This window comes from Myripristis murdjan, chromosome 8 (genome assembly GCF_902150065.1).
Source record: "Myripristis murdjan chromosome 8, fMyrMur1.1, whole genome shotgun sequence".
Classification (NCBI taxonomy): Eukaryota; Metazoa; Chordata; class Actinopteri; order Holocentriformes; family Holocentridae; genus Myripristis; species Myripristis murdjan.
Genome location: NC_043987.1, coordinates 27,629,474 through 27,648,158, shown reverse-complemented (window position 1 = coordinate 27,648,158; position 18,685 = coordinate 27,629,474). Strand labels below are relative to the sequence as shown.

Genomic DNA, 18,685 nt, shown 5'->3' with positions numbered 1-18,685 from the left:
CCGGCTTTATTCATTCCTGGCACTTGAGATGATGCAGGATTGAACTAATATGTCGGCACGGTGCAGAGAGGCCCATCATAAAAGTGCAGCGAGATGCTATTTTAACAAAAGCATTTAGGGTCATAAAGTGAGTCGGGACACCTAAGCTCACCTGAACGGGGCCGAGGGAGCAGTTGCTTCTGTAATTTTGGACTGTTAGCTGTCACATTCAGAAGAGAGGGGAAATTATGTAAAGCATTGCTGCGGGTGTTGGGGCCGCATCTCTGCTTGCGCTGCAGCAAGGCGAGGGTCAGTGCCTCTGGAGGTTGTTATGTAACGGCAGGGCCATCTCCATGACTCTCCTCTGGCCACAGTGACATGGCGCTTCACTCCGCTCAGGACGGCCTCCTCCAGCTCCTCCTCCTTTAAATAAACACCCGGCCCGGACGCCGCACCGGCTTCTTTCAGGGGGACGCTATTAAGATTCAGTTTAACATAAGCGCCCTTTAAAGGATATTTTCTCTAAAGAACTGCTTTGGTTGCGAAAATGTCAGATTCTTGAAATGCTGCTCAACAGAGAACAATTGTCCTTCAGCTCCCTTCGACTTCAGGTTAATGGGAAATGGGTGGGACCTTGGAAATGCTTATAGGAAATCCAGTTTTCTGCAAAGAGTGCGGAATATTATGCAGGTATGCCTCCGAGAGGCGCTGTGTGGGACATCTAAATGGCCTGCGCCGCCCTCTCAGGGTCTTCCTCATTACCTGCTGAAGTGGAGGTTTAAGTTTGGGTTGTGATGAGTCAGAGCGGATGGCAGGGCTTAATTACTGTAGCGGCTGGTGGAGTTATGACTGATGTCAGCCAAATACAAGCCTTACAGCTCAAGGACTCATTGCCAGTCAAACATGCAATGTTAGCTAAATGAAGCGTCTTGCTGTCCATCAGTTCTGCATAGGTAGCTGCTCTCATCACCGCTGACACAGACCTTTTCAGTTGTAATTTGTGAAATGAACAGGCTGATCACTTTCAACAGGCTCAGCAGGACAAAACAATTCTTAAGGATTCCCTACAACACAAGGAGTAATTCATGGTTGACACCACAAAAAGGATCACATCCCATTAACAACCAGCCTCACTGATCTCATGGCAGATGTTTGACCAAGGCTGCTCCTAAAATGCATCTCCAGTTAACTCCTGTAGAAATAATGACTGACCACGTCTTCCCAACATGCCAACTCAATTCAAGCTACAAGCTTAGTACTAACTTCACTTTACATCATCCAATAATCATCCATGTTGACCTTCTGAAAAAAGATGAAAGACAACACAAAGTTCTTGTTTTTTGTTTTTTTATTAAAGACCTCTGCAGTACAGTGTGATATAATCAATCCAGCACCAACAGAGCTTGTGGACAGGGACTTCAGGCAGTCTCTTCCTTGGCAATGCGGTCCTTCTTGAGTGGTCCCTGGATAAAGAAAAACAAGACAATCAGTCATATGCCAATACTGGATAGTGATACAGTTGGCCTGCAGACCAAGTGTTGGCAGAGTCTGGCCTTTGTTCCCAGAGAGTGAACAGGGAGCCAGCACAAAGTGGCACTGCTCCCCTGCCTCACTGGGACTCACTCTGGCACTGGAATGGAACCCAAAGTTCATACTGAAGGCTGAACCAGGTTACGAACAGTGCAGGGGCCTTCATGGGGTCCCATGGTCAGATATGAGGTATAAACACACACCCACCCCCACCTAGTTGAATGCCAAATATCCCACATTTACCAAATAAACCCAAAATACATGTATAATGACAAGAGCAGTGCATTAATTGGTTTATTGCTGCCTCGTTCTCTCCCCCTTGGACCAGACGAAGCACAAAGTCTTACCATGAACGCCTTCTTCTCCTCCACAGTCTGGAAGCGGCCATGACCGAACTTGGAGGTGGTGTCGATGAATTTGAGGTCGATCTTCTCCAGGGCACGACGGCTTGTCTGCACAAGCAGAGACTGAGGGGGAAAAAAAAAAAAAGTCATTTAAAGCTCCAGGAACACTTGGCCCACTTAACACAATTTAGAAACTGAAGTCTCTAAAACAGATAAATGTAAGCTCCACTAGGGCTCTGCACAAAAATTATATATAAAAAACTAAATAACTAAATAAATTAAACAAAAATAAAAATCAGTGTTCACTAATTATGTCATGGCTAAGAATTTATCTGCTGCCACTTCCTATTCAAGGTCAAGTGTAGATGTTAAATCAAATATTTGCAAAAACACAAGCACTGAAACTGGCCTCACCTTGCGCAGAGTGAGCACCCTCTTCTTGGTGCCCACCACACAGCCCTTCAGCATGACAAAGTCATTGGTCACCTCTCCATAATGGACAAAGCCACCCTTTAAAAAAAAAAAAAAAAAAGACACATTGGTAAGCCACATTTGTTATGAAACACATTTTGTTATATTAAGGAAAAAATCCATCATTATCATCACGTACCAGGGGGTTGATGCTCTTGTTGGACAGGTCATACTCAGTGGAGGCGTTGTTCTTCACCAGCTTTCCATCCTTGGTGTGGTAGCCCTGGCCGATCTTGTAGATCTGAAGAAAAAAAAAGGTGTAATTAGTTCAACTGCCATCTTAAATTTGAGCCACCAACACTTCTAAATGTAAAGTTGGGGCATGTGGTTTTAGTCCTCCACCCACCTTCTTGTTGATCTCTGTGCGGTGGTGGTAGCCCTTCTGACCGGCACGGGCCACAGAGAAAGCTACACGGGCAGGATGCCAGGCTCCGATACAAGCCACCTTGCGCAGACCACGATGGGTCTTGCGGGGCAGCTTCTTTGTGTGCCAACGGCTGGTGACACCTAGAGGAGCAGAGGATTGCTGATGAGAGCTGAGACTAAATACTGTGGATTTTACTCCCACTAAAAATCCTTCCTATTCATATTACAATATAGGTTTCAGAGCAGTGTCATGTGTGTGTAGCCCTACTTCTGTATCTGCACAGAAACGGCCTGTGTCAGATGTTACTGCAGTGCAACGTACCCTTGTATCCGTGACCCTTTGTGACACCAATGACGTCGATCATCTCGTCCTGGGTGAAGACAGTGTTGACGAGCACAGCCTGCTCCAGCTTCTCGCGGGCCCAGTCCACCTTGTCGGAGATGGAGCCTCCGTTCAGCTGCACCTCCATAAGGTGGGACTTCTTCTGCCTCAAGGGCAGCAGGCGCATCTGCATGACACAAAACACGAGTCAGAATAGAAGGAAAAAAAAGGGGACACACTCTAACCCAACAGGCACAAGGCAAATGGCGATAGTTGTAGTCTCAGAAGGAAGGCAGCATGGAAGGTATCCTCATACGTGTCGGGCGCCATGCCTGACGCAATGTTCCGTGGTCTCATCACCGACAGACAAATTAGAAACCAACGCCCCAAGAGTTCACCGGCAGAACCACCTGAATGTGAAGTGTACAGCAAGACCAACCTGTGTGTGGGCGATGATGCGGACGACCTGGCAGTACTTCTTCATGGAGGCAAAGTCCTTCTCGAGCTGCTTCTTGCCCTCGTCATCCTGCCATTTCTTGCAGTACTTGGTGAAGGCCTTCTTCTTGGACTTGTACCTGCGAGCGCGCGGCGCAACAGCAGGGGAGAGGAGAGGCACACAGGTTGGCAAAGGTCCTTCATAACCCCGGAGGGCCAGCGGAAGAACACAATGCACAGCTACTCGCCCTCCCTCCACATGGGGGTAAGGGGGCTGTGGTAGCTTTTCAGAGGGTTTTGGCTCATGGCTCGGTTTCTAAGAAGCCCTTTCCACCGGCCAGAGGAGCCCGGAGCTCTTCAGGGCACGAGGCACCTGAGCGGAGCTGCCACATGGGGCCACCGGATTGTTAGATTGCTCAGCTTAATCTACTCTGGGCAATTAACATTTGCTTCAGATATTTCTTTATATTTAATCTTGTTTCACTGTATTTTGTTCAGTGTTCTCACCAGTTCTTGTAGAAGCGACGCTTGCACTCATCACTGACGTGCTCGGCGAAGATGGTCTTGAAGGAGCGGAGGCCGCGGGGTGTCTGGACGTATCCCACAACACCAACAACAATCATGGGAGGAGTCTCCACAATTGTAACAGCCTCCACCACTTCCTTCTTGTTCACCTCTGCAGAGGAAAATCAAAGATTACTTCAAGTCTCATTTCAAACTAAGACGTTCATATAACTGGTAACAGGCTGCGCTCAGAACTCGACATTCAGCAAGGGGTAGAAACCCATTCTGTCCGCCCGTCGAGAGGCTCATCACAGGCAGAACACCAACTCCATGCAACATACACACTACATTTTAGTTTCAAGTCACTGTGCTCCAACTCACTTGATCCGGGTCTGTCGACCTCACGGACGATGTGTGTCATGCCGGCCTTGTAGCCCAGGAAGGCAGTCAGGTGGACAGGCTTGCTGGCATCATCCTTGGGGAAGCTCTTCACCTTACCACGGTGACGACGGCTCCTCTTGCGGGGCAGGAAGCCCAGGGAGCCGTGGCGCGGAGCCGAAAACTTACGGTGGGACTGTGAACGGGACACACATACTTAGCCACCGCTCATCGACACAATTCATTCCATTTATGTAGCATTTTAAAACAGTTACGTTGAAAATATCCTACAAAAATTAACAGTTATGCATGTATTACTTTCCACAGATAGATATTTATTCATCCCGCAGGAAATTCGCAGTTTTCCAGCAGTATCCACAGATTAGATTAAATAAAACAAAAAAAAGATTTAAAAAATAAAGAATAAGATCTAAGTACAACAGAATAAGATCTGAGTACCCAACCCAGTGTGCAAAAAGCAATGTGCCAAAAAAAAAACATGTGCATGGGTGTATAAAATGTGCATAGAGGTAGGTCAATGTGCAAATTTAGAATATGCAGTATACACATGATAAATAGCAGTAAGCAATATAAACACTATAAACAAGGATTATAAAAAAATAGAAATATGAATTTAAACAGAAGTATTAACAATTTAAACAGCAGTGGAAAATAACCTAACAAAACCTCACAATAATCAGACATATCACATAGTATCCTCTAGCTTCAAATGTCATTTAGCAGCACACTGATTTTGGTTGAGCAACACAATAAACTAATGTATAAAATTCAGCTTATTGTTTTTATTATTTTTATTATTATTTTTTAAAAAGGGGCCTAAAATCGCCTATTAAATAGTACAAATCCGTATCCTCCGTCTTAAACATGTGGAGTCAGGAGACGCCGCTAGCCGAGCCAAGCTAGCCGCTAACCACGACTTTCAGCGACATGACTCAATTTAACTACGTCCATCAAATCCTGCACGTTTATTACTTATCAATCGCTTAATGTTCAAGATTTTAAACGAGGCGTATGTTTGTCAGGACAACTTTTCATAGCATAAGGCTTTGGGGGTGACAGATTAGCCATGCAGTTAAGCTAACAGCAGTCTGAGGGACCGTCAACGCCGTCACAGGCAAAATGTAAATTAGTTTACGTATTTAATATTAACAGCAAAGGTTGGGTACTTAATTATCTAACGCCTACAGGTACCCGAAGCTTTAAAGTGGTTTAATTAATGATTTTAAAAGGTCGCGGCCTACTTCAAGCAGCCATTTTGGACCGGCAGTCACCGGTATGGCCATGCAGGGATCGGGGAAAAACAACATAATGCTTTACTAAAATCACATAATATCTACAAGAGAATGTTATATCTGAGTATAAAAGCTATATATTTGTCCAGAATAGATTATATCAAAAGGATGATGGAGATAGCAACTAGATTATGAGCCAGGATGTAAGCTGCTGATTTCTGATGCTCACCATTTTGTCTCCGATCCGACTGAAAGAGGCCGGGGAAAGAGGAGTACGGCCATATATACAAACCCAAATATCGCGGGACTCAGCGAGATTTCCCTCGGTGAAGGTCCGCCCCGCTGCTTCAAACTGCAGCCACTAGATGCCGCTGTTTGGTTTAAAAAAAAAAATAAAAAGGCGGAGAGTGCTTTATCACTCAGCGGAGATTAATTCTGCGTAAATAAGTCGCTTTAAGATATAAAGAATATAATCTATAAAGGCAAAATGTCGTCGGTCCATATTCTAGATTTTGTTTCCTTTGACACATATCTGCCGTTTGGACCGTCTTTTTTATGTAACTGCTTTATAATGACTCAGAAACAATCCCTTAATTTTTTACACCTTAAAAAATTCTGAACTGCACTTTGGAAAAAGGGTAAAGGGTTTGGGGCATGGACTAAGACACTTTGAACTATGTAAATTGAGGTATTTTATGTCATTTTAAGGGAAACAGTAAACCCAAGAGTTATTAAATTCTCCTTAGTTTCACTTTCTTTTCACATATTTTATATTATCTATGAATTATCCTTGAAAAGCCGCTTGAAAGATATAAAACCTTAATTTACACCTCAAATTCAAGATTTTCAGTACACTATTCAGGTATTTTATGAAAATACCTTAAGAATTTTACCTGAAATGCTTTACAAACAGAGATCAAGAAGGGCTAGAACAATTCAAACATTTCAAAGATTATGATTATGATAAATATACTTTAATTTGTCCTCTTCAGTTATGTGGCACTAGGGGTTCAATCTGGAAATTAAGATTTTTTCACAGCAGCCATTTTGACATGAAAGAGTAGGATGAACACAGGTGTTAATGAATAACAAATGGGAAAAAAAATGTTTATCACCCATGTTACATCTTGAATACCACTTCTCATAACTGTTCATGTCATTGTCATGTACTGCACATGTATTTTCTCATAACAGTAGCTGATCATTTACTAATTCCACAGGAAATAAAACCACAGACTGCATAAAATAAGTAGTCATTTAATACTTAACCCATACATTTAAGTAAAAACAAAAACAAAATAACATTCTACTTTTTGAAGGCAACAATACTTAATTTTATGATCCAGTGTTGTAAATAGTTCTGACATGACTGTGCTGTACAAGTGATCTATGAAATTTATTGGAACAGTTTATCAAACTGACAAACTGTTGATTGGATGAAATCTGGTCACTGCTCGGTTCTTTCCGTTGTGCGTCAGGGCCAGTGCAGATGCTTTATCTCCGGGTGTCCATGCTTTACTGCTGAGTATAACACAGTAATCCAGTCTATTAACTTGCACCAATCTGGATTACACAGGACTGCACACACCATGCAGTTTATGAGGCCTTGCAAAGGCTGGAAAATGGGAGAATCTTCCACTCGTGCTACTCATGCGCTCCTGTTTTCATGCAGATGCAACTGTTTACAAGGTTTCTGAGTTTCCCATGAGGCATTTACACTTTCTACCATTGTCCTTTACAGATCAAGACGTATAATTTTATGTTCATACATGCTCTGACAAGAGGAAGGTCCCTCTGCTGCCCATGGAGTCATCATCATCATCATCTGAAAATTTGTTACCATAGAGGTCTCATTTGTGTCAGCAGGATTTGGTATCACTCCCTTCAAAAGGCATCAAAAGAACATTTTCTCACGCCATTTTACTCTGATAACTGCAAGTGCTTTTCTTGAACACACAGGAAGTTTGTGGTGCCAAAGTGTCTCTCAGCCTCCTGGTGTCTTCAGTCTGAGTGTCCCGTTAACACTCAGTTCACATTTAGTTCAAAGATCTGATGGTGTGTCCGGTCACCTCACACCTTGTCTGATGAGACACCTGCATAGTGTGTGTGTGTGTGTGTGTGTGTGTGTGTGTGTGTGTGTGTGTGTGTGTGTGTGTGTGTGTGTGTGTGTGTGTGTGTGTGTGCTCTGAATAGTCTCTTCCCATTGAGAAGCAGCCAACAGGACAGCGGGCTGCCCTCAGGACGCCCGCCGCTCTGAATCAAGATTCATCTTCTGGAAGAAAGTCTTTCCAAACTCATAGGTGCTGATCATCACGGCGCAGGCTGGGGCCACTTTGATCACCCTGGGCAGGAAACCTTAAGAGGATGCAGACACAGCTCATCTTAGTTTCAGCCTTTACCTGAGTGAACATTTTATTTTTAGTTAATTTGAGGATGTGTTTACCTGCAAAAAGGCCCCTGTAGCCCAACTCGGCACAGATCTCCTTCATTATCTGCCATGTGGACGCTGTCTTCTTTATGGAAACTGTGAGGAACGGGAACAAGCTGCCATTAAGAATTTGTTATAATGCATTGTACTGTATGTATTACCATTAAGAAATTTAGCACTGACATGATTAGCCAATTATTTGAATAATCAGTTGTCAAAATAAATTATAATTTTGATAATCAATCAATTTGGTCATTTATCAAGTAAATATTAAAATATTTGCTAATTACAACTTCACTGAGATCACTAAGATGCTCAGGTTTGCTTACTATTTTATGCTCATATCACAAAATTAATACTTTGGGGTTTGTCTCAGCTGGAAACAATTTGAGGACATCACTTTGGGCTTCAGTCACTTCTGATCAGCATTTGTCAAAATTCTTGGCACTTAATACACTAAAGAATAAATTGACTGATCAAAAAAAAAAAAAGAATATATATATATGCAACAGAATAAGGGAGAATTAAAATAATCATCAGTTACAGCCCTCAAGAAATCTGTTTCACAGCTGACTAAAGAAACATTTGGCAGGAGCAGACCTCCCAGTGTCTCCATCTCTCCCAGCTGGATCTGCCTCCGTGTCTTCACCACATCAAACGGCAGCGTCAGGGTTGCAGCGATCTAGTCAGCATGACAGACATTAAATAAAAAGAAATTCAAAAAAAAAAAAAAAAAAAAAAAACATGAGTCATTTCCTGGGCAATACACAGGTGCTGCCAATGGAGCTGGCACTCCAGAAGGTTAGACAGCATTCAGAGAGAGCAGGATTACTTAAAAACTGATGTGACCAACATTGCAAAGTCTCAAGTCTAAGCATTCGGAAGAAGGCTTAGTTAAACTGATCACGCTCTACAATGTCACTTCAACTGTAGCACTCCAAATAAAGCCTCCCTGTGGCAAAAATACCAGAATTAAATGTTTTAGTCTTATGAAGCGATGCAGATATAAAGCTCCTGACCGCAGAGTGAAACCTAAGCTCAGTCAGTCTTCAGAGGGCTCACCTTTGTTTTCATTTATTGTAATTTTGAACTCACAGTAAAAGCAGAAAACAAGCCCGATAAAACTCAGTCAGCAGGAATTCATATCGAGAGAGGATATCTGACTGACTCCTATCGGTCCATGCCGCTCACAGTCTCCAGTGATCGATGGTAATAAAACGCCAAAGCCACAGCAAGCAGTGCCAAGCTCAGGACAGCTGTGTGTCCCTGCTCACCGTTCCAGAGATGGCTCCTGCCGTGAAGCTGATGGAGAGGGTGGTGTGAGACGCGTGGGAGTGTTCGCACAGCCGCGTCTTCAAGAGCTCGTAGTTGAACCAGTACACCGCTGCAAACACACACAAACAGGGACTGGCTTACACGACTGGCCCACAGTGTTGCATGGTTATGTGTCGCTTCTTCCTGCTTTTAACAATAAAAAGTAATGTCTCCCTAATTTCAGTTTCAAAGAGGATGTTACAGATACCAAGCAACAGAGAAATAAATTACTGTTTTTTCCCCAAATCACCAGATTTATATAAAATGTTAAAAATGTACTGATATAGAATAAATGTGATAATAATACTACCACTAATACTAATAATTATAATAATAGTAGTAGTAGTAGCAGTAATAGTACATATTGATCACTATGGAAAATTTGCGTCATTACAACAGCAACTAGTACAACACAAAAAGAAAACAAAAAATAGAAATATGAGATGATGAGGAGGAAAAAGGTGGACTGGCAGGCGCTCAGAGGGCAAGAAAAGAAAAAAAATTAAGAAACAGCAGCAAGTGGTATAATCCCAACAAAAGCAGAGCAAAAAGTCGTCTTAAAACTTGGCTGTACCTGATGGCTTTAAGACAACTTTTTGCCCCTTTTTTGTTGGGATTAAAGCCAGTTAATGTTGCCATTTGCAAAGTACTTTGGGTGTATTGTAAAGAATATGAAGAAGAAGAAATTTTCAACTTGCAGAAATATTAATAATATGGATTAATATATGAACATATGATATATACAGAAGATGTGCCAAATGCACATCATGTTTGCATGACAGAGGGCTGTGCATACACACAGAAAATGTGTAGATGTACAGATGCACATTGTAAAAGCCAATTATTCTACCAGCACCTAAAATTTCACTATGTAAATAAGTCTTGAGTGATGTAAAATGTACCATAACCAGTAACCGCTCCCCAGTCCTAATAAGCACATCTCTGCTGACTGATACTAGACTGATGTGTCATTTCAGTGTGACAGTGCGGCATGACTCTCTTCACCAGAGAACGGGACGTCCCGCAGGACGGTGGGTCCCCAGCCCCTCCACAGGGACAGCAGGCCGTCCTGGGCCACGGCAGAGCGGATACACGCCTGCAGCTCGCTGTAGGACAGCGGGCGGGACTGCATCTTAGTCCTGATGAGCTCCAGGGGGCTGATCACTGTCACCGCCCCCACTGGAACACACACACACACACACACACACACACACACACACACAGAAAACAGCCACAGGTTAGGAACACTGTTAATATTGTACAATAAGGTGTACACATGTAATGTCAGTGTGTTTGTGTGTTCCTCCACTTACATCTAGCGAGGGCTCCAGCAAGAAGGGGAACGTGGCTGCCGTGGAAACCCAGCTTGTACGTTAGGAAATCCCGGAGCTGGTCGTTACAGGTGAAGTAGATGACTGTGGCAGGTACGGCCATCACCCTACAAACACACACACACACACACACACACAAAACACAGAGGTTAGAGAGAAACCGTCAGTCCTAAAGAGCACATTTACTGACTAAAACCAAGTTTGTTAACCCAGAGTTTAGGGAAACCTGAGACTGTCAGTCCCAAGAAGTGAGATTAGATGACCTCTAGGTCAGTTACCATGGCAACGTATACCCTGAAGCTAACCTGCTAGGTAGCAGGTTTACTTGAACAAACCTTTTGGTCAGAAAAGCTGCTGAGCCTGCAGCACTGTACTTGGGAGACAGTCGTCAAGGTCATGGTGTGCACTTTTATAGGAAATCCATCCACATCGACTCTCATATTATTATTCACGGCCACAGCAACCAGTCTGTTAACTGCAACAAGTCTGGCTTTGCTGCTTGGTAGAAAGTGACGACTATGGTTTCTCTTATTGGCGAGTTAATAATTTGAGATTTTCTTTCGGGTTATAATAGATTAATATTTCATACAAGTTTGAATAATAGCGCATGTTACTTTGTTTGTTCCTCTTGCATGTTAAAAATGTCATAAACATATTATTCCTCACTTTCCCCAGTTTTCTCTGCTCTGTCTGTCCCTCCTCATGGGGAGAAAGGAGAGCCGAGACAGTGTCTGATACACAGAGGCAGTGACGCAAATTGGGTTAATCCTCTGCATTATACTGCATTTAGCATTCAACTTAATGAGAGCTGACTGAACACACTGTAACCAGCTGTTCTGGAAACACTAACCCTGAGTAAAAATGGTTAACCAGCTCTGAGTTCAGGGTCAGGGTTTGAGTTTGTTAAACCCGTTTCCTGGAATACCACTCTGATGTTATAACTTTTTATTTTATTGTCAGAGAATTGTTTTGTTAATTAGTCTTGGTTATCTTTAACTGTACTGATCTATACTACAGTTTCCCTACCAATTAATATGTCATCAGTCTGAATTTTATTGTCTGATGTTTCAGAGACTTTTTCATCTCATATATATGGAGGAAATAACGCTGGTGATTTTTAAAATGAATTTATCACAATGTTCGGATTGTTAGCCTTTCGAAAACCCATACTGGCTGCATTCTAATCTTTACAGTATTTCCTCGTCCATTTGTTCTGGAAATGTTTTAAAGCTGCACAATGTAAAACTGTGTTGAATTGAGGACTCTTTAGACTCAACTGAAAAAAAAATGTAGGTTAAGCACCCAATTTGAAAGTTGAGACTGCATGGTTCTCATTGTCTCCCCATTGTGGCTCACTGATAAATTACATGCTAACTCCATATATTTGTCAGTTGAATCTAAACAGTCCTCTCCGCAATCGACCCTAAATTTTGCATCGTGCAGCTTTAATTATTTTCAGGTTCCTGAGTCTGTTGACACTCACAGTGTTGGTGGCAGCCCGCTCCACAAAGACCTGAGTCCTTCATGTCGAGTAATCTTCACAAAAGCATCCTGTAGAAAAACAACAAAAAGAAAAAAATCAAATTTGGTTTATTCTAGGTGTTTATAACTTAACATGCAGACGCCAAAGAAGGCTGAAGCCAAAAGGTCTGACTGCATATCAGGTGCATCATGCTAAAAAATAAATAAGATATGTACATATTTTTCCTAAGCACAGCTCATATTGAACGTAACATACTGCTACTCACCAGAGTGCCACTGAAGTGTGTCGGTTTTTTGTACCAGCTGGTGCAGCTGGTTCCATTTTGACACACATAGATGTGATCCATCAGTCCATTACAATACAAGAAACACTTCCCTGTGACAGGAAAACACCAAGGCGTCAGCAGAACGTTACATACAGTACATCCAGTAACTATGATCCTAACCTTGGCAAAATTCCCAGGCAATCACCAGACGAGTCATTAAGGAAAACTGAAAACACACCACAGGGTTTGTATGTATTTAGTTTTCCAATATTTATGTCATTATGTAACATTTGCATGTTTTTCTAAATTGAGTTACAGAACGTGCTGCAGAGAGAAGAAAATCCATCAAATGCGATGGCAATGACCTCTCAGGCACCAGGATGATAACGTCGAGGCCGTCCTTGTCACTGCCTGCTCTGACTTGTTTATTTAGGAATGTTTTCAAGTTCTTTCACAGAAACTCTGAAAAAAGCATTATGTCACCAACCAGCTCCTACTATGTTTTTACTCTGCAGAAATACGGCTGAACATTAAAAAAAAAAAAAAAAAAAAAAAAACACAACACCCCTATCTGAAATGGACAGAATGAAAACGCGGCAACAGTCAAGAAAATCTCCTAGAGACAAAAGATGTGGTTTCAATTTTTCAAAACTGGCAAAATTTTACTTTTTACTTTCAAAGCTCTGGTGAAGCAGGCACCTATCTGTATCGTAAATGTTTTAATCCCCTTCGAACCCGACCGATATCAGGGTCCGATTTCCCCTCGGGGATCAATAAAGTATTTCTGATTCTGATTAGTTGTTCCATAGAAAATCAAAGGTGACTGATTATTTTCAACACGAGCATGTGTGTGTGCTGTCCTGCACATCACTTTTAAAGACTCACTTTTGCACAAATGCCTTTTTATTAATTATATATTTTTGTTTTATTATGACCTTGTAGGACCTTGTATTCTATTTTATCTAGTGTTTTTGCTCATTGTTTATTTTATTCTTTTAAGATCTTGTTTCTTGTAGGTTTCATACTATAAAGCAAAACGTAACTCTGTTTTTGAAAAGCCCTTCATAAATAAGATAATTTACTTGTTTATTTGCTTGCTGTTATTGTGAGTAATGAAACAAAACATTTCCGGTGTAGTTTTCTGTTTCATCATCTGCAACTAGAGCCGATCAAAGCAGGAAAAGGCAGAACACCGCATTATGCATTCACTCATGAACTGAGAAGGCCTTGGGTAACATGATATAGTGAGACTGCAGCAAAAACATGCAGGTCTGACCAATCATGTGAATTTGCTTTTAGTTTGAGGAGGAACAGTGTTCAGTAGCTGGTCTGACCGACGTGCCCTTTGTCATGCTGTTAAAGTGTTAGCGTGCAGCAACAGCTGTTTGAGATACTCACACTTGGAGGGGCGGATGACGCCGCTCCAGGGAGCAGATTCGCTGGCTAAAGCTATAAAACAAAGCAAAGGAAAGAAGAATGAAGAATACAGGAGCACAGAAGAGAGATAGAAACCAGGCTGAGACGGATTAGCAAAAGCATGGAGATGTGCATGTGCATCCACAGAGAGCTGTTAAAGATCCACACCTTTACTCGAGTTCGTGTTTCATTATGTAATCTAACTGGAGACGAGGTATTATCTAACACCACGCAAGCAGACAAGCTACCTGAGAACAACAGGAGAAGGGAGCTGACTAACAGAGCAGCAACATAAATCCAGTTTGGAGGCAGCAAACATTTGTAGTAGATGTTAATTAAGTAGCCGGGGTGTTCCCTGTTATTCTACCTTTGGAGAATGGTGTCTGCTGCGCCTGCAGTCTTATCTTCACAACGTCCAGTGGGGTGACTGCAAACAAAACATACAGACCGACTCAATAATAACAATGAACATGACAGTTGTGTAATAATGTAGCGAGTGTTGAAACATAACGTGACAACGCTTTTGTAACAAGGGGATACATTTATAGACTAACAAACAGAAGCTGCCTGGGTGTTTTTTTCCCCCCAGGACCTCTGATCTCACCAAAGAGAGAAGTGAGGAGAGCTCCAGTGCCAGAGGCCAGCATCTGCTGCATTGGAGAGATCCTCGCCACGGGGGCATCGACAGTCCGTTCCCCCATCCTGGCTACCTGTCAGACCAGGACAAACAGTATAACATATCACACTGAGTACAGTATATAACTAAACTTAATTCATTTAGCTGTTTATTGCCTTTGAGGCATGGCACAGCCAAGTGTCTGTGTCCCTGTGTTATGTAAAACAAATAAAGGAGAGTAGTGATGTCAAGGTGAACCGGCAACAGGACACCATGTCTGAGGTTGAGTCCGTGTCTAGTTAATTCAATCTGCTGAATATGTGAGGCATGCCAAGAGATGCTTCAAATTAGCGTCTGTTGTCCCAACATAAATTAGGGGAGGAAACCGTTAGCCGAAAACAAGACAGGACTTGCGGTGCAGCCGCAGAATGCAAGCTTGGGTCTGACACATGGCAGTTGCACACAAAAATAAAAAATAATGAATAAATAAAAATGCAGTGTAAAACCAAACCACCCCTTCACTACTGATGGGAGAGGCTGAGGACCAGGAGGCGGTGGTATAATAGAGTGGTTGACAAACTGTGATAGCTTATCTATTAGGTGCAAGCCTCAAATCTCTCCATGCAGCCAGCCACAGCCTCACCCCCTGACCCACAACCACTGACTCACTGATAAATAAATAAATACACATTCACCTAACATGGCATGGCAGCAGAACCCAGAACATTAGATGAATTCATGTGTTTGGAAAAAAATAGGTAATCTTTTGGGTAAATATTGCCTATGTGAGAGCATCAACTCTGAAAACTAATGCATCAACTCTCTTGTACCTTTTCTGTCTGCTACCACTTCTTTTTCCTTTTTCCCTTTGTCAGTCCTATTCCTGTGTGACAGTTATAAAGACACTTGCCTTACAAGACACTTACAACATTTGCCAGGCCAATACGCTGCAATGGTAAGGCACATTAATTCAATGCCCGACTACCTAAATAATAAAATAAACATGTGACAGCCTTCTCTTTGTGTTCTTGAATGAGTAAGTTAGCAAACGCCAAGTCCAGTGCTGAAGCCAGACTGGACACAAGGTGATGGATGACAAATTAAGTAAAAACGAAACACAAACTATAATAATTTCTGACGTGGGCTGAGTTAAACAGTGTTACAGCATCTCATAAAACAGTGACAAAGACTTTACCTTGCTGTGACCCTTTTCCTTTAATCTTGCTGTCAGGCTTTCGTTATCCAACTAAAGTCACCCGTCCACGACTAACCACCTGCTGTTTGTCCTATCCAAAAAGCTCAGTGTAATGTTAGAGTCCAGCGGAGGGGAGGAGGCTCATTAGCAAACCCAATTAACATTATGTAAGACAAGTTAACACGTTGGGCCAGTTTAGCAGGTAAAAAAGAGCATCCAAACCTTTTACACGTTGCTTTAATCTGTGTAAAGCCAGCCACCGCTAAATGTCATATGTCAGTGTTAGTTAGCCTAGCCTAGCCTGTAGCTGAGTTAGGTTAAATTTAACGCTATAAACCAGGTATGAACCAATACTCACCCTTGTTTTAGCAAAGTGAATCGTTGAGAAACAGCTGTGCTTTCATTCATTGTAGGTAAATGACGCTGAAGGCTTCCTGGACCAAGAAAAAAAAAAGGAAAGACACCATTCAAATTTACACGTTTTGAAAATGTCAGTTAGCTAACCTATCACCCAGCTAGCTAGCGTATCACCTAGCCAAATCCGCATTGCATACGCCTCGTTTTTTGGATTTAAATAAGCCGGGTGACTCGCTGGCTCAATTAGGAAACCTTAACGTTGTCCAGGTAGGAACGAGCGCTCACCTGAGTTTTGGCAGAGTGAGTGGTTGTGCCGAAACAGGTGTGTTTTCATCATATCTCCATAGTGAAAGCTGCTCGGCGCTTCCCGTCAGAGACAGCCGGTCATCACGCTGGTCAGGGCTGGAGGCTGGAGCTGTGCGCGGCTGGAAGTGACACACACGCTGACGGAGCTCCTCCAGACCTGCAAAACATCAGGCTTTCCTATCCGGTGACTGAGAGACTGGCGCATATGTTTTACAGATCTGGCCAAACCCCCGTTCTCCGCCTCTTCTTCTTCCTCCTCTTCCCAGCAGACTAGAAGAGGCTTAGCGCATTGCTGCCTCCCACTGGTGGAGTAACGTCACTGCTACTTCTGCCCCTCACACCTGTAACTTGGGATATACTGGGTCATTCCGTGTCATTTAACCCTCATAAGGTATTCGGGTCTGTGGGACCCGTTTTCACAAAAAACAAACATATGTATTGTTTATATTACTTGCAATTGGGATAAAGGAAAAATCTGCTGAGTATCTTAACAACAAAAGGTTTTATTATGTTGAATTAAAAGCCCCAATTTGCAATAGGTCCACCAGATCCAGCAGGACTCCCTGTGTAACAAAAAAACGAATACCATATAAGGGTTAAATTAGGGGAGGTCAGTTACTTGACCATCTCAGTATCTCTTGAAACTTTGTAGGAATGATCTTTGGAATCTGAATCTGACATCTGCCATTTTTTAAAGCTGAAATTAGCCTACAACATTTTCAGAACTTTTCACCCACTGGAAATTTTCAATAAATCACTCGCGAGTTGGAAATTCAACAAGATGCCACTTTCAGATGTCCTTATCTCTTGATATGTCCTTGAGCCTCGCAATTTCTGGCGATCAAGCCTCAATTTTTTGCTTAAAGACCTCTCAAATTCAGGATTTGAGACAACATGGAAGACAACATGGAAGGATAATGAAACTTTGCACACAAGTAGATGATACTTCCATCTTCTACTTCCCTAAATTTCACCAACCTATCCATGATTCAAGATGTCCATCTGGCCCTTTTGGAAATTAATTACTTTTTTATCTGTGTCAAATTTGATTGATCATAACTCCCATTCCTACTAACATATGAAAGCTTTCTAAGCATTGGTTATTATTATTATTCTCACAATAACATTGATCAAATAGATCAATGTTATTGTGTTATGAATGTTATGATTTGCAATTTTTTTTTGAACAAATCTTGAGAATTTGAGAGGTCTTAAGCAAAAAATTGAGGCATGATTGCCAGAATTGCTGCTGCTGGCAGATGTCAGTTTCAGATGCCAAAGATCGTTCCTATAAGGTTTCAACAGAGTCTGAGATGGTCAAGCAACCACCTTTGCTGAGTTGACACGGAATGACCCTACACTCAGTGGCCACTTTATCAGTCCACCTGCATAATCTAATCCAATCCAACTGTTGTGCCATAAAATTTCCTGTCCTGCTGCCTATAATGCTCACAGTAATAAAGGTGTTCATTCACTTCGATGTTTGGCACTGAGCTCATAGTTAGTGCTGTAGTTGGACTGGACTGCATTTTACTGAGAGGTGTTTCCACTATTCTGTCCCCCCTCATGTATATAAATAGGGAGGACAAAAAAATTAGAAACACCTCTCAATATCATGCAGTCCAGTACAAGACCTCTGCAAGCTACAACCTCAATAATAAACCTAGAATTAAATTTACACATTCTCCACAATGTCAACAAAACCTGAACATTATAAACTTTCTTAAAAGGTAGAATTTTTAGCAGAGCTGTTGCACTGAACTGCATTAGACTGTACAGGTGGACCTGATAAAGTGACACTGGGTGGTGGTTTAATAGTGTCATTATAGCAGTGAATCAGCTATTTACCAGGGACAGGCTGCTGCACAGCTACACAGGATTACTTGCAAGATACAGTATACCAGTATCCCCAAAATAATTTTTCTGTATTGTTTTTGATGCTGCTCCAGTTGGTTTTTTATTTTATTAGAGTTATGAACTCCAGAATAAGAGCTTTGTTTCAATAAAACATGGTTTCCACTACTACAGCAGCATTTTAAAGGAGTAATTTTGTTCGTAATGTTGACTGGAAGAAAGTTTGGTCCTTACCACAAAAAAATCTTTAAAAAAATAAGGTTAACTAGGTCTCATTCAAGTTGATCCATCGACTCTACCCAGCGAAACATTTCTTACAAAAGTTAAAGAGAGACATAGAGCCGAGCTGCTCTTTCAGTGAATTGCCTGAAATTTGCTCCTCACTTATTTTGGACTTGTAAAATTTACACATGGGCAACATTTTCTTTCTATCAAGGCATTATATTTGGTTGCTTTGTTTATAGTAAGATGATAATGCATTCTTACAAAATTCCACATTCACAAATTCAAATTTACAAATAAAACCCTCAGGTCATTG

General features: G+C 41.9%; 2 protein-coding genes and 2 non-coding genes across 4 annotated transcripts; all 4 read right to left on the bottom strand.

Annotated features, from left to right (window-relative positions):
- Positions 1-1,309: 1,309 nt before the first annotated feature.
- Positions 1,310-7,311, bottom strand: rpl3 (ribosomal protein L3). The gene is made up of 11 exons (XM_030057934.1): positions 7,300-7,311; positions 5,812-5,943; positions 4,333-4,525; positions 3,955-4,123; positions 3,452-3,587; positions 3,013-3,199; positions 2,671-2,831; positions 2,464-2,565; positions 2,268-2,363; positions 1,857-1,976; positions 1,310-1,442 (listed from the first exon to the last, which is right to left on the bottom strand). The coding sequence occupies exons 1-11, from the start codon at positions 7,309-7,311 to the stop codon at positions 1,398-1,400; spliced, it is 1,353 nt and encodes a 450-aa protein (XP_029913794.1). The 3' UTR covers positions 1,310-1,397.
- LOC115364515 (small nucleolar RNA SNORA54) lies at positions 1,533-1,665 on the bottom strand. Its single transcript, XR_003928691.1, has one exon. It is a non-coding gene; the product is annotated as a small nucleolar RNA SNORA54 (small nucleolar RNA).
- LOC115364520 (small nucleolar RNA U83B) lies at positions 3,288-3,380 on the bottom strand. The gene has a single exon (XR_003928696.1). It is a non-coding gene; the product is annotated as a small nucleolar RNA U83B (small nucleolar RNA).
- On the bottom strand, positions 6,820-16,525 carry slc25a39 (solute carrier family 25 member 39). Its single transcript, XM_030058813.1, has 13 exons — positions 16,273-16,525; positions 15,989-16,064; positions 14,424-14,529; positions 14,187-14,246; positions 13,802-13,852; positions 12,404-12,513; positions 12,139-12,206; positions 10,638-10,762; positions 10,330-10,503; positions 9,285-9,394; positions 8,611-8,692; positions 8,026-8,106; positions 6,820-7,937 (listed from the first exon to the last, which is right to left on the bottom strand). The coding sequence occupies exons 3-13, from the start codon at positions 14,518-14,520 to the stop codon at positions 7,819-7,821; spliced, it is 1,077 nt and encodes a 358-aa protein (XP_029914673.1). The 5' UTR covers positions 14,521-14,529; positions 15,989-16,064; positions 16,273-16,525; the 3' UTR covers positions 6,820-7,818.
- Between the last annotated feature and the right edge of the window lie 2,160 nt (positions 16,526-18,685).